At 37.0% G+C, this 16,279-nt stretch overlaps 1 protein-coding gene across 2 annotated transcripts in view; it reads right to left on the bottom strand.

The window, feature by feature from the left end:
* Positions 1–16,279, bottom strand: part of KLHL1 (kelch like family member 1) — a 231,707-nt gene that overhangs the window by 166,374 nt on the left and 49,054 nt on the right. For both annotated transcript variants that reach the window (XM_040584265.1, XM_040584266.1), the window contains exon 2: positions 1,464–1,646. In XM_040584265.1, the coding sequence (XP_040440199.1) occupies positions 1,464–1,646 (183 nt within the window). The remainder of the gene's footprint in view (positions 1–1,463; positions 1,647–16,279) is intronic.

A 16,279-nucleotide genomic window follows, 5' to 3' on the forward strand; every position in this document is an offset into this window, starting at 1 on the left:
CAAAAAGCCTGGAACACAGAAGTTGTGTCAGTTGCCAAGTCAGTGAGTAGAAATTACTGGGGACTTAGCTGACATCTGGGAACCTGAGTATATGAAGGCAAGGGAGGAACACAAAAAATAGCAGCTCTTAGAAGACAGGAGTGTAGAAACAAAATCTTTAGAATGAAAAATGCTGAAATAAGAGAGGAAAGATTTCTACATTTATTACAGCTACAAATCTGAAACCAAGTGGACTGCTTCACGTGTGCTGCAAACTGCCTAGATCAATGTTGCCATTTGTTAAGTGGAGATATTTTCGCATTTATTACAACTATTAGGACAACTTAAATATATCAATTAAGGTTTCTGTCTGGTTTTACTATTTGAACTATTTGAACTTACTATTTGAAAGTGTTGGCTTTGCAGTCTTGCATATTGCACCTTTAAACTATTATTATGGGAGTCGTAATATGGAATAGTCACATTTTCTGTGCAACAGAAAAACAATGATCTCTGAGTCCATCTTCACTTAGGGAGAAGGAACTTTCTAAGGCCCAAGTTGCCAAGATGACCTTATAGCATTCCTCTACACCAGAAAGTTAATTTATGAGTTCAGAAATACGTTGGCTGTTTTTTTTGTTTTTCTGCTGGCGAGCCATAGTCTTGCTCTGAATTTCGTACCGCAGCAGAGAAACCAGGGTACAAGTATGGAATAGGTCACCCTTAGTTTGCATTCTTATGTAGATTTCAAATGCAAAAAGACTTGCTAACCTGGAGACTCATAAGCATTCCCTGTATTTTAATCTAAACCCTAGGACTGGATTATTATTTGCATGCATCAAATCAAAGGTTATAGCTAAGACCAAAATCTTAATGAAGAGTAACTACTTTAAGCTCTAATTACAATCCAAAATCAAGCAGTTTCATATATACTGGCTGCCTTAACACCAGATAATTGTGTAGAATTTTAGAAATTATAATGTCATTATCATTTTTATATTAATAATTACCATTAAATATAATAAAGATACTTTTCAGTTCATTCAAAAGTACAGGTCATGGGAAGTAAATGTTCAGTATTATTCTACTATAAGTATCTAAGACCCTCTGTATGACAGACTTATCAGAGTATCATGATCCTAAGCTGGCAAAATGACACTGTGTTCAGTGTAGCTGTACAGCATCTCATTTCAGAAATTTCCATTCTTCTCACATATGAACAGCACCACAGCAGGGAGGAATGTCTGCCACACTCATGAGAAGTTTGCTAGCTGAGTGCTACTTGAACTTTTGAAATCTGTGTAAAAAAAACCCTACCTTCAAAGGCCCAACCTTCAAATACCACCTTTTGCAGCCACTCACATTTGTGGTGTTTAAAGCACGAGGAAGTAGTCATATGAGGCCACAGAAAGCACTGTCCTGAGAAGTAAGTATAGCCAAAACATTTACTTTTGTAATTTCAGTATCTTTTGCTTATGTCCTACCTATGAGCAGGTATCTTGCGATTCCCAGCAATCAGGATAACATCACAGAGCTGCTGTTGCTTCAGGTAGCTCTCCATCTTTCTGAAGGTTTGCTCTGCATGGTGAACAGCCTGATAGAACTCCTCAGAGCTACATGAATCCATGTCACAGTGGGGTGGCAAGGGGTGGCTGGCACCTGACAGTCTGTAAACCACAAGAGAAACTGTGTTGGTAAGATGTGACCAAGTGTCTTGACTTCTAGAATCTGATAAAAGTAATCAATGCACCCTTCCCGGTTCTCATCACTACAAGTGCAAGACAGAAAAATCTTACTGCACTGGGAGGGATAACTAAAGTTGTAAATCTGTTAACACTGACATTATGTGGGTTTTTTAGCATAGACACAGAAGTAATCAATTTCTTTCTTCTCTGATAAAGTTATTAAAAACATAAATATGAACAATAAACAGAAATTCAGTATATTCATGTTACTATCTTTCCACTGATTCTAAGAGTGCCTACTATAGTTCGCTTCCTCAAATTCACATTTATTTTACAGCACATGGTAAAGAAAAATAAAATTATCTATTTAATTGACTTAATTTGTAATGAATTGGTAATATTTCCACAATGATAAACTGCATACCTAGTTTTTAACCAAAAGTCTCATTAATACAAAGTTAATTTAGCTACAAAGCTAATGACATCTACAATTAAAAAAATATGAAATAAAAAAAAGGAAATAGAACAGGAAAAAAATGCAAATATTTTTTCATTATATAGCTTTATATAGCCATATATTCTTTGTTTAGATTTACTCCATTCGGTGTTTCCAGTTCAGACTTTTACTGAAAATAAGAAAATGTGTCAGCAAGTACTAGCCCTTGAAGAAATTAATGCAAGTGTTTCCAAATAATTGACAAGATACCCTCTTCTTTTACAAATATGTAATTAGATTACTTCAGCTGCAAGGTTTTATATAACTTGTGGTGCTGAAAATGAAGGATTTCATAGTTGAAGCTGATTATTTTTTTACTTCAACTAGATATATACAAAAAAGCTTACCTAACCAATAGAAGAGCAACACAGGATGTATTTTACTCCAGCATATCAAACTATATTATCAACTAATTCAAACCAATCTCATTCTATATATATTCTATTGAAATATAAGTATTAAGGAGCACAGAAGAAATTTTGATAATTTACAGTAATGGTACAGCAGTTTCATTACCTAAGGTTTGAATTCTGTAGGTACTATGTTCTAAGAATTATATTAACAGACCTATAATGCAATCTGCAATCCTGGTGCTGGAAAAAAAATTAAAAGTACATAAATACGGTAATTTTTAAAAATCAGCTATTAAATTGAAATACAGTTAGCTTAAAAGAAAAAAGTAGTATTTTTATTGACTCTTGGTAGACTATAATACAATTCAGAAAAATAATATTTCCTTTTGACATATACTAGTGCTTTATTTCTGAATTAGTTTTGTCCAAAAGTGTTCCTCACACTCTCCTACAGTCATTGTGCAAGGGTCCACAGGTTTGAGGAAAGGCTGGTACATCTTTCTGTCAAAGTAATTGCTAGGCTTCACAGCGTTCCTTTAAAGTAGCTGGAAACCTACATAATTGAAGGTGGCCTGCAGATTCCCCCTTACAGAGAACACAGTTTACCACTGTATCTCACCCCACCATCTATTCTGTACCATATACAGGTATTGACTTAATAGAATGAATTACCTTTAACATTTCTTACCCAGAGTAACTTCAGATATCTATCCTGAGATATCACCAGCTGATTTAAATTAATCAATATTGCCATTTGTATGCTGATACAGTTACAGTATGTTTGAAAGGCTATCTATAGGAAGGAAACTGAACTGGCAAAACTTTATTAACCATGACTCAACAGAAACTGTTTTGGTGATTTAAAGAGGAACATTTCCTTAATTCTGCTACAGTCAATCTTGTTACATAGTCATGTACTTTAGCTAACTATGTCTTGCAAACTCCTCCTAAAGGACAAAACAAACATAGTCATTCTGTGACTGACATAATATGCTATGTGTTCCTATATAACCTGGACTGCCAACCAATGTTGATCAGAAATCCAAGTTTATTTTCGTATCTTTTCATATCATATCTTTCACATAAAACTATAATGATGGAGTTAAGCTCAGTATGAGCAGTGGGTAGATATTTCAGCTTTTTTCTTTCCTTCTCCCCCCACCCCCCTCAATTTGTTTGTAGCCCTACAAAGTGTTTTATCACTGAAGGAACTAGTGACAAGTAATTTACAGGAAATAAATCAGTGACAAATAAACAAGGTTGTTAGGGTTAAAGAGACACTTTTGTTTGGGTTTTTTTTTCCTCCTTCCTGCAGGGAATTGAAATGAAATATACAGAAATGAAAATAACAGGACTGAACAGAACTGAATGGGTTCGTGTTGTTTGTTATTTCAGAACTTAAGTCTAAGTCAGTTTATATTTGAACAGAGTACTGATCCTGCCTCTTCTTGGCTAATTAAAACGTGCTGCCCTTTTCAGGTCAGAAAAATACTGAATTTATGCCAGTCCTGAGAAATTAGATTGGGCTACAATGAGCTTAGTCTACTTCTTGAATGGCTAGACTGTTTGCCACAAATTTTGTCCTCATTTCTGATTGCCATTTATACCCAACACTTTGCACCTTCAAACTCATCAGTCTATCTGTCACTTAGCAAGTCATTAAATACTACTCAAAAGGAAGTGTCAATGGTCCAGTACATTTTAAATTATTATCCTGAAAACTACCATGCAATAGTAGAAGACAGTAAGTTAATCTTTTATCTGGTTTCTAAGAAAGCCCAGATAAAAAGTGTTACTTCTCCTATTCAGGAGCTACCTCTTTTTCATTACAAATGCTCTGTCTGCATAATCAATGCTTTAAGTTCCTTCAGTCAGCAGGTTGTTAAATAGGAATTAGTTAAAGAGTTTCAGCCAGCAATTACCAGTTCTTTGCCAGTTCGTGACAGGCATGTATAGGCACATACGACTAATTAGCAATATGAAGATAACATTTTCTCTTTGCATTTTTTTGTTGTTGTTGGGTTTGGTTTTTTTTTTTTTTTTTTTTTTGTTTAGGTGCAGGCAATCTGAACACACAAGCAGCGAGAGGCTTCTTGATTGCATTCTGCAAGAACTCTAGCACAAATTCACTTGGAAGATTCCCTTTAGCACTTGGGTACCTTGAGATGCTGTAATCAGTGAACAGGACAGACTCCAGACAGGCTTCTTCCATAATCTTTCTCAGTCGGCAAGTGCAAAACCTGAACTTGGTATAGGAATTTCAAACATCCAAGGGTTGTTCAGACTGGAACACTTTTTTTAGCTTTAAACAACTTAGTTAATAGTACAGAAATAAGGAAACCAAACCTTTCACAATGTTACAACAATAATACTGAAGGATGATACTACACGATGAGAAAACAAAAAGGCTAACAAAAATTATCGACATTGCAAATAAGCAATAATCTCAAATGTTTCTTTAAGAAATGGCAAACCAGAGTATATATCACATTAAGAAGGAGGGGGGGGGGGGGGGATCCACCCCAGCAAGTTTGTCCAGATGAATTTTCAGTGTTAAAAACATCATGCTGTCCTAAGGAGAGAAATGTTTTAAGAGCCCAAAAGTTTTGATGAGAAAATTCAGCCTTTGAGCCTTTACAGATCTTAAAATTATAAACAGAAATAAAAGCTGAGGATCTGCAACATCTCACTCCACAGTGCTCCTCTTTTCCTGGACAAAACACTTTGATTTGAACAAGGGTGCTATACTCTAATCACCTTTTTTATCTGCTCCTAACTTCTGTGAAAAAACAGGTAAAGCAGCAGTAAAATCCCAATAAAGTGAAGTCTACTGATTCTTCTCTCAATTTAACAACCCTTTAAGTAAGTACTTATGGTGGCTCACCGAGAGTAAGAAGGAAAAGGCACTCCCACCAAAGGTCTCCTAGGGACAACTTTAAGACCTTTATCCTTTTTGTCCAAGATTAGATTTATTCATGTATGTATTGGGTTTGTGTGGAAAGACAAACAGATTAATCCTCAGAAGATATTTCGGACAGACTAGTTAGTACCCTACATGTAGATATCTAATCTGCCATCCCCTATACAGTTGTTTACTCTTATAAACAGTAAGACCATACTACTCAGATGATTTTCACTCGTGACTTTACACAGAAATAAGCTATAACATAAATAATAGGGAAATGAAAACCATTAGTTTACAGTAATGCTGTCAGGTAGTTAAAGAGAAAATGCCAGGAAGAACAGGATCTCACATACAGGTTTAGCTCCCTGTCTATTTCTTCTCAGGAAATGGAAAGTAATCAGAAAAACTGCCACTCTTGAGGTGCAAAAGTTTAAAAACAGGAATAGCAAACAGCAGCAGTTAAAACCATACCCTGAGTAAGTTTCAAAAGAAAAAAAAAAAGGAAGTACTTTGAAATAGAGGTGAGAGAATTCACATGACTTGAAGCAGTGCTGCATTTCTCTTGAGTAAACAAAGGCTTAGATTTAGAAATGTTCCCATTCTGGAAATTATATTCATAGAGGTGTGGAAAACAGCAGATTCATATCACTGTATAAAACATAGCACTTTAAAGAGTACTTAGGCATTTCACTTATTGTAGAAATATATTTCTGCATTCCACTGAAGACTCATAAAGAACTCTTCTATCAGAAAATGTCGTATCATTTCATTGTTACTGGAATAGTAAATCCTGCTTCATTTAACTTTTTTTCCACATTTCACATATGCAGGATTGATCGTGCTAACTTATCAAAACCAGTCCAATGTAACTTAGTGTATATTATTGGATAGATATCTAAAGTACATAGTCAATAAACAAAACCAATGTCTAGTTCTTCAGTGAAAAAATACTACTTTTCTGTTTATAAATTGCAAAAGCATATAGGAAGTGATCCATATGTAAGACTGAACAAGTCTTCACACAACTGGTTCTCTAAAAATTGGTTATTGAATGCTTTAGAAATCAGTAAGCTGTGGAACTGCACTTAACAAATTAGAGATAGACTGTCAAAAGTCGTGGCTCTCATAAACGCAAGAGAGAGAGTTTTATAAAGAATTAAAACCATTTTATTATAGCAACAGCAGGGTAAAAGTTCTGTTTGTGATCAAAAAGTGTGCTTTTCACTCTACTACGAGCCATTGTATCTGCAATTAAAGGCTCTGCTCAGTGTTTCAGCAGGTTGCTATAAATGTCTTTATAAAAGACAGTTAGTAGAAGTACCAGGTAAAAAAATAATCAGAATATCAGGACTTTTAGTTACAGCAGTTCAGCTCAGTGATCCATTACTGCTGTCTCAGAGTTCCTTTTATATGTAAAAAAAAAAAAAAAAAGGAGGGAAAAAAAAGATTAAAAAAAGCCAAAATTAAACTAAGCCCAATGCGCATTATAAACTCATTCTCATTCCATAGATAAACCTGCATAATGTATCATTTACAATGGTGTTTCCTACTAAAGTTAAATTTGTAGATCAAACTACTTGTAATGTAACTCATTCTTTGGACACCATAAGGCAAAATTCAGTCACAAAGACATCTGTGTGCCTAGCAAAAATATGCATGATTCATCTGCTGTTCTGTGTATCTGTGCATCTTTAAGAACATTACTAGCCTCAAAAAACAAAACACTAGTTACGAGTGTGTGATCTCCGACAAATTGGTCAAGCAGCTCTTCAGAAACACAAAAAGAACAATAAGAAGGGATCACTGTGCTATACTAAATTGCTTCTATACAGAAGAAATATTTTTCTTGTTTAGCAGCTGGCAGGAAAAAAAAAAAGTAGAAGTAGGGTTAGAGAAGGAAGAGTTTGTGCACACCACGATTCTTGCATGTTACTAATAACATATAAACAGCAAGGTTTTTGTTTTGGTTCACTTCAAAATAGTCTCAACTGGAATTTTTCTTATCTATGACCCCTAATTATCTAACCTAAGCTACAAGCACACTCTCTATTGGTGAGAAACCAACATGCATAAAGATTCCATAGCCTCCTGAAATACCTGTTTTCTAGTTCTCAGCCCTTTTAAAAAAGATCTTATTTTTGCTTTTTCTTCATAGAAAAAAACATGAAAGAGAACTCATTCAGTTAATGAACAATTAGTGAAAAATCTCATGATTTTGCAAGAAACTTCTTACTGAATTCAGTTAATGACAAATGTTTTATCTTCCCCCTTTTTTTCCAGAATTTATCACAGTTATGTCCTATGCCCTCAGAACCACTTAAACTGTTCAGAAGGGGTTTTTTTTGTTTTGTGGGTTTTTTAATTATTCTGTTCAACTGATCCTTTATCTCTCCTCACTTTCTCACCTCTCAGCCTCCACAGTCTTCTAAACACTTACTTCAAACTTTTCCTATTCTGCCCTTTCTCCACAGTCCAGTATCCAGTCTTAAAAAATACCTGGTTTTTCTTACCCCTCACTAGTACTTCTAGTACCTGCCTACCAATATTCTGCCCTAAATTCTCTCAATTTTGCTTTCAGCTTCTCTCTCTCAAATATTTACAGCTTTCAGCAACTGAGATGCTTTTCCATGGATGAACAACTAAATGGGCTCAGCAGTGCAACACAGCTCTGACTGATAGCCAAAAAAAATGGAACTTCCAAATAAAGACTGAGATTAAGCAGCTACAAATACCAATAGACTGATAGTAAACTTTGGAAAAAATATTAAAATACCATAGAATATTATCTGCAGAAAATTTAAATAAATGTAAACTTTTTGTTTTAATTAACATTAAAAAAATTACAGGTTTGTCCTACTAATGGGGGCATTTGCTTTCCAGCATATCTATTTTTAGAGGTAAAATGACAGGTAATCCAGACAGAAGTGGTGTCATTACTGACAGAATATCCATTTTATATAGCCATTCCAGTTAAAAAAAGTGTTAGCAAATGTTTTACTCAAGTTATGCAGAACTCCCAAGCAAGCATGCTTTTAGTAAAAAGCAGGTTTGCAGACCTAATTTCTCTTAGTTTTGCATTTTGATAATTTATTTACTTTTGTCTTTCAAGTTTGGTTTTTTTTTGTTTTTTTTAATTTAGAAATGTCAGATTTCGTTTCAACAGCCCTTGAGACACCTAATGTATAAGGAGATGACTAGTTCACATATTTGTTCAGATTGTCATAACTGACATAATTTAAAAGCTACCTTTCTTCAAATCCTCTGTCAGCAAAGAAGAACACAGCATGTCTATGCTAAGAATTGTAATTATAATTTTATATTAAGTATTTGTAAGTGACCTTGATATAAAACCCCTTTCATTAATGTCCACATATATACATAATGTCAGCTGGAAGGTTAATGATTCTGCTTCAAATGAGATGCCATTCACAAGGGAGGGGGAGGGGGAGACGGGGGGAAGAGGGTGACGGGGGACACACGACACACCAAAAAAAAAACCAAAAACACCCTGAAAGAGACAGTTTAGTAATAAACCTATTGAAACATCTAGTGGGTTGACCCTGGCTGGATGCCAGATGCCCACCAAAGCCGCTCTATCGCTGCCCTCCTCAGTTGGTCAGTGGAGAGAAAATATCGCAGAAGCCTTGTGGGTCGAGAGGACAGACAGATCACTCACCAATTACCCCTCATGGGCATACCAGACTCAACTTGGGGAAACCTGTTTTATTTATTACAAATAAAATCAGAGCAGGGTAATGAGGAATAAACCCAAATCTTAAAAAACACCTTCCCTCCACCCCTCCCTTCTTTCTGGGCTTAACTTTACTCACTATTTGCTCTACCTCCTCCCCCCACAGCTGTGTAGGGGGACAAGGAATGGGTGTTGCAGTCAGTTCATCGCATTATTTCTGCTGCTCCTTCCTCCTCACACTCCTTCCCTGCTCCAGTCTGGGGTCCCTCCCACAGGAAACAGTCCTCCATGAATTTCTCCAATGTGAGGCCTTCCCATAGCTGCAGTGCTTCACAGACTGCTCCAGCATGGGTCCCTTCCACAGGGTCACAGGTCCTGCCAGCAAACCTGCTCCAGCCTGGGCTCCTCTCTCCACAGGGCCACAGGTCTTGCCAGGAGACAGCTCCAGCATGGGTTCTTCTCAGGGTCAGAGCCTCCTTCAGGCATCCACCTGCTCTGGTGTGGGGTCCTCCACAGCTGCAGGTGGGGATCTGCTCCACCATTAACCTCCATGGGCTGCAGGGCACAGCCTGCCTCACCGTGGGCTTCACCATGGGCTGCAGGGGAATCTGCTCCAGCACCTGGATCCCCTCCTGCCTCCTTCTGCACTGAGCTGGGTGCCTGCAGGGCTGTGCCTCTCACATAGTCTCACTCCTCACTCTGGCTGCAATTGCCCTTGTACAGGTTTTTCCCCCCTTCTTAAATATGTTATCCCAGAGGCGCTACCACTGTCACTAATGGGCTCAGCCTTGGCCAGCAGCAGGTCCTTCCTGGAGCCGGCTGGTACTGGCTCTGGCAGACATGGGGGAAGCTCCTAGCAGCTTCTCATAGGAGCCCCCCCACTGTAGCCCCCTGCTACCAAAACCTTGCCACAAAAAGCCAATACAAAATAAAACAACTGTGCCATTACAATGAAAATTATTCAGATAATACCTATAAAAACTGTCAAATCACTCAAGTACAGACCAGAAAGTCCACTGGAAGACACTTGACTGGGGCAGGGTAAGAGTAAAGCAATAAAGGTCTGGTGGCCTCAGAGCCCTTGCCATGGCAAAAGGCAGAAAGAGACCAAGAAACCTGTACCACACAACAGTAAAACACTTTGTACTGTTTGTATTTCCCCTAGAATATCCAAAATCTCCAAATCATGACTAACGAATAATTGATAACAGAAAATAAACCTTCCCTCTGACAGGTGAGACACCTCTCAGAATCTAAGATACCGAGTATTTTGTCTGTTCTGCACAACCTCCGTTGATCAAAGCCAGATACTATCTTTATCTTTTTTTGTCTACTTTATTTTCATAGATTAAAAGAAAGCATGCTTTTTAAGATGTCTGTGAAACATAACTAAGATCTTTTACTGTTTCTTCTCATTATGTCAAAATTTAACATTTATTGCAATGAATCACATTTTTTTATACCTAAAATCAGTCTCATTAGCCTTTCCAAAACTCATTTCAACATATAGATGATCCTTTCGTAAAGCCTATTTCAAGTTCCCATCACTTCCTAAAACCCAGAGAAAACTTTTGAAGGAGATTTGATCATCCCAGTCACACCAGGCATGTGATAGCTGTAGTACTAATTGTACTTGTACCAACCATTGTCTCAAGTTAACAGCCTTCACACTTCCTTGACAAGTTACACTTTTTTCCCACATCTTTGACCTGTTCTGTCTCTAAACAGTCTTGCTATGCAGCAACAGAGAAACGATGCTGGCTGGACTGCTCTCTCCCATCCACAGATAATACTGCATCCACTGCTTTTTCAGCTCTGTATGCCCCCATAGAGGAGCAGTTTGCTCCAGCTGTTCTTGGACAGCTGATGATTAACTTAAATGAACACACAGTTCTCCTAGATACACATAAGACATATTTTAATGGCTTGGAAAGTTACTGGTATACTTTCCACACTGACATTGCTAACAAAGCTTTTTTGTCATACTGGATGTCTGAATTTATTTTTTGTATCTTGGAGGACACAGGAAAGAGAGCTTACAAGTATAGAGCCCTGCAAGCAGATACTAGCTGCATATAAATCTACATTATGAAACGGCCTCCTGAAAGGAGGCAAGCCATTCTTCTTGAAAACAGAAACCAGGAAAAATGTCACAGGAGACCTCAATTTTTAAATACATATGCCATTGGAGAACAACCAATGAGGAAGAAGTACAACCACCTTTCCTTGGGTTACTGTCAGTAGTTCTCTATTTCTAGCTCAAGACTCAAGGGAGCCTCCTTCATTTAAGTAGGACCCAGCTGCCCTGCTTTCCTTCACTCTTTCCTTTTAGTATTAGAGAAGTAGACAAAATCCCTGCTGTAAGGAATCAGCTTAGCCTGAAACCAGGAATATGGTTACTGCTTCTTCAGATAGGCATTCTTTCCCCCTCCCTCCCCAGCCCCACCAAAATCATTGCCCTCATTCACTATGCATCTTTAGTTAATGAAGAATTAGACTCCAAGTACAAATAATAACTAAATAAATCTATGCCACTGCAGAAATTCAATCCCTTATATTTGTGAGAATGCTCGTTTCCCATTATTTAACAATAAATAAATAAAATAAATGTTGATTTGTGATATTCCAAGCCCCTTATGGCAGATAAATACATAAACAGGAAAGTGACCTGCATTTCTCACAGCCATCAAGTATTCATAATGCATTCACAATACACCCATACTTCAATTACCCAATTGGTAATGCATTGGTGAAACACCCTCTCCATTATGAAGACAGATTGTCATCATAAAACTTTTTCAATACTCTGGTTAAATATTTTCCAGCACATAATGATTCCACATTTCTATCAACCAAAAGTTGAATGAAAAACATTATTATGACTCAGAAATTCAAAACTTCAGTTTTAATCTAACCTCTACTTCCCTGCAAAAGTTGAAGTCCTCCCATTTCTAAAAAGTAACACTAAAATTATATCCTTTGTGCATTGTTTGTGACATACATGCAATTTTCTGTGGTTTATTTTTATTCTTTTGTTTCATAATAATAATTTACATTCATTCCTTTAAAATAAATTCTCCACTTTCTTTGATGCTATCCATTAATGAATCCAGGCAAACAACAACAGTACATGAGGTAGCTGTCTGTGGCAGACAGCCACCAGTGAGGTTTAAGTTGGATGAAAAAGAACTTTGTGTCTGCAGTGGCATTTGCAGTGGAAGTTATTAAATGGGAATTTTGAGACAAAGGGTAAAGGCTGTTGTAAAGGAGACTAAAGTTAGTGGCCTGAGTAGTTAAATGTGGCAGGTTGGAGATGTATTTTCCTGTCTTTCTTGCAGATGTGAAGTGCTCATGACGACTACTTATTCCTGTGGCTGAGAAGCAGCAATAAGCAGACAGGTGCAGGAAGGAAACTAAAAAGCAGATGCTGTAGTGGAAATGACAGAGGATGTGACTCCTTTTCCTTTCTTAATAGCTCAAGAAATTTATGACAATATGTTGTGTACCACTGTGCACTATGAGCTGAGCAGCACTAGCAGACACAGATGCTGCACTCTCACAAAGCACAGACTTTCAGTATCCTTGATTTCTACTTGTTATGATGACTTATTCCAGATGATGATCTGCACTGAGCCTTTTTTAATTACTTAAGTGGTCAAACATAATATACCAAAATAGTTCTCCCATATCATTAAATAATTCCCTTATCCCCCAATGCCATGTTCTACCAGGTGGCAAATGCCAAGCATGTTCATACTTTATAACTCAGCTATAAAAAATGGACTGAATTTGAGCCTGAAGATAAGTGTGAATGGATATTGTTATGCACAGTCTGTCTTCGTAACTTTTGTAAAAGGGGAAAAAACTATGAGTGGCTGGAAAGACTGTGCTTCCAGGTCTACAAAGAGACTCAGGTCATGTGCCTGACCCCAGATGTGCTTCTCACAAATAAAAACCTTCTGGCGAGGCTAGTTACAACTGAAAGTATGCATTTTTAGGAGTTGATATTTTGATAGATGATAAAAGCTATTTCACAATGGTATTAAAATTAACAGGATGGCCTAACTCTGGTTCATTTAATAAATAAGAAATTCTGCAGAGTATTTCAGAATAATTCTTAAACCCATCTTTATTCACTGATTCTATTTTTCTATTTTATTATTCAAATTTACCTAGTCATAGATAAAATTCAGGGTTTCACTAAATGTGACTTTAAGTAAAGTAAGTGAATAAAGAGAATACAAAAGACTACAAAGGTGAAAGGATAAAAACTGTAAGACACTGTCTTTGATAATAGGGCCTTGACAATATTTACTGGCCATACAAAATAACATTCACGGACACTTGTATTATTTCAACTTCTAAAAATACTACAAGAAGACAAGAGGCAGTGGTCTCAAGTTGCACCAGGGATGGTTTAAATTGGACATTAGAAAAAATTTCTTCACTGAAAGGGTTGTCAAGCATTGGAACAGTCTGGACGGGGGAAGTAGTTGAGTCACCATCCCTGGAGGTATGTAAAAGACATGTAGATGTGGTACTTAGGGACATGGTTTAGTGGTGGGCTTGGCAGTGCTAGGTTAAGGGTTGGACTCAATGATCTCAAAGGTCTTTTCCAACCAAAATGATTCTATGATTCTATAAATGCAACTGCATTGTATTGACTACATTTTCTGATTTCTATCATAAAAAATAATAAATATTGTTTACTTCCCTAAAATCTATAGATACATGATAAAAATATGGAACAGTGGAATTATGAACTCAGTTTAACAGGCAGAGCACTTAAAGTGGATGGTTTCAGACTTAAGTATAATGAGGAGCAAACATCACATAGTATTTTAATTCAGAGGTGGTTTTACCTTATTCACTTGTGATTTTATGACCACACATCATCTATGTACATACTTCCACACAAAATGAGATTTTTACAAATACAGGCACTGGACTGTACATTCAGAAACAGCTGACACAAACACCACATAGGAGACTAATAGATACTGTGGTGGGAAAGCATCTTTCAGGTAGCTTTGCCTGTAAATCTGTTAGCTGCTACTACCAGTGGTGTATTTCCAACAATTGCCACTTTATAATGAACTTTAGAAAACCAGTGTCACTAACATAGTTGCCCTCTTCTACATTAGTCCCATAACTACTCTAGGAATAATGCAACTTCAGATTATAAAAGAGCAGTGCTGGATTTACTAATGGGATGGCTAAGGAGAAGGGGAGAAAAAATAAGAAAATAAAAATAAAAAAAATAAAAAAAAAAGAGGACGTGCAGGGTACACTCCTTGTTACGCGACAGGAGAAAGGCTTTTCCACCCCAGCTCCAACCAATCCCTTTTCAGCTGCTTTTACTTCCTTCCTTACAACAGTGTTGTATTTTCGGCATGGATGGCTTGCATTATGCTTAAGAGAAATGCTAGTGTCATGTGTAAACTATCTTGTCATAACAAATGGCCATATCTATATGGATAAACTAAGTTTAATACGGTTACTCATTAAGAGTGTGTGCACAAATATATATGAGGATGCAGAATTCTCTTTTATTAAGAGATATTTCTTAAGAGACATTTTCTTCCAGCATTTAATTTATGATACAGGCACTTTATATAAAGAGAAAACATATATGTGAATGATGGAAATAGCATACAAAACAGGACAAGCACCTATTTTATTACTATTGCATTTATTACTTCAATAAAATTTCAGTGTGTTACTGTATTGTGCTTTGACATTCCACAGCATAGGCAGCATGTCAAGAGCTTAAAACTGCCTATGACTGGCAATGGAAATCAAGTCAAAGACAAGCGGAAGCAGAATTTTTAAAAATCCCAGCTTAAAATGCTGATTCAGTTAAGTCCTGCCCTTGGTGAGGTGGGAGATCACAACACACATGCATGCATACCCACCTCTCAAACACCCAATCAGTAAACTGTTTGAATGATGCTTCAACATACATCTTTTTCCAAGACAAGCTTTTAGGGAGCTTGCACAGCATTCAGTAGCAAGCAGCATACAGTCTCTTCCTGCTATTTGTTACAGACCTATCAAGTGTCACATATCTTTCAGTGAAGCTCACAAATTTCATGGTCCTGACTTGCCTGCCTGCATCTGCAAACCCAATGTTTGAAATAAGGGAATAAATCGTGGGTCATTTTGCCACACGCTTTTGAAGTGTTAATACATTTTTTGCTAATCTTGAAAACAGTAATTAAGATTGACAGTTTGGTGAATGCTGTCTAACTTGCATTTGATATATTCAGCTCCTGTTCTACAGGATCACTATAACCCTGGGAACTTAACTTGCAAGTAATTAAGAACTACATGTTCCACAACAGCTACCACTTGTTAACCCCGCACATACCCAAGCTATGTTCTTCATAGTGTGTTCAATATGAAAAAGGTCTAATGAACTGTTCATACATATGCACGGTAGTACAAAAACCTAGCTATTAGTAGTTTTGGTCTACCACAGTATTTGTAAAATTATTATCTATACAAGCTGAAATCAGGCAGTAAGAATGATATGCTAGACTGCTGAATTAAAAAGGTAGGTACACACACATCCAAGTTAATTACTGCCCTTAATTTGCAAACTTGTAGGTTTGGAATCTCCAGCCAAAGCCACAATATTATGTATAGTTACAGAGAGCTACAGGGCAGCCTGTGGCATAAATAAGGCTTACTTTATAGAACAGAAAACCCATGATTTTTACAAGTTACTGTTTGCCATTTAAAGGTTTTTTACATATTTTATCCAAAGTGTGACACAAACTTAAAAGTGAACCCTGGAATTCAGACTTTTTTTTCTGTGTAAGGAAAGTTAATTTTTTTGTACCCCTTTGCCTTTGGCTTAATTGTTCTTGGAAGATGAAGTAACTGTGACACTTTCATGCTCTTTCTCCTCCACAGACTAGTCTGTAGACCCCGAAGTAGGTAAGACCTTCCCCTCCACAGGCAAAGGAGAAATGCAGTCCACAGCACAAATGCTCTGACCACAAAGCTAACTGCAAAAAGCAAAGAGAAGCCAGACCTTTGCAATCAGGCCTTTTGCACAGGGCATATGCAAAGGTATTACAACAGATGTGAACGTTTAACTTCTTTAAAGAGATACAGTGATGAACACAGTTGCCTGTGTCTCCCAAGCAGATAAAGGTACTTCCA

This window comes from Falco naumanni, chromosome 2 (genome assembly GCF_017639655.2).
Source record: "Falco naumanni isolate bFalNau1 chromosome 2, bFalNau1.pat, whole genome shotgun sequence".
Taxonomy (NCBI): Eukaryota; Metazoa; Chordata; class Aves; order Falconiformes; family Falconidae; genus Falco; species Falco naumanni.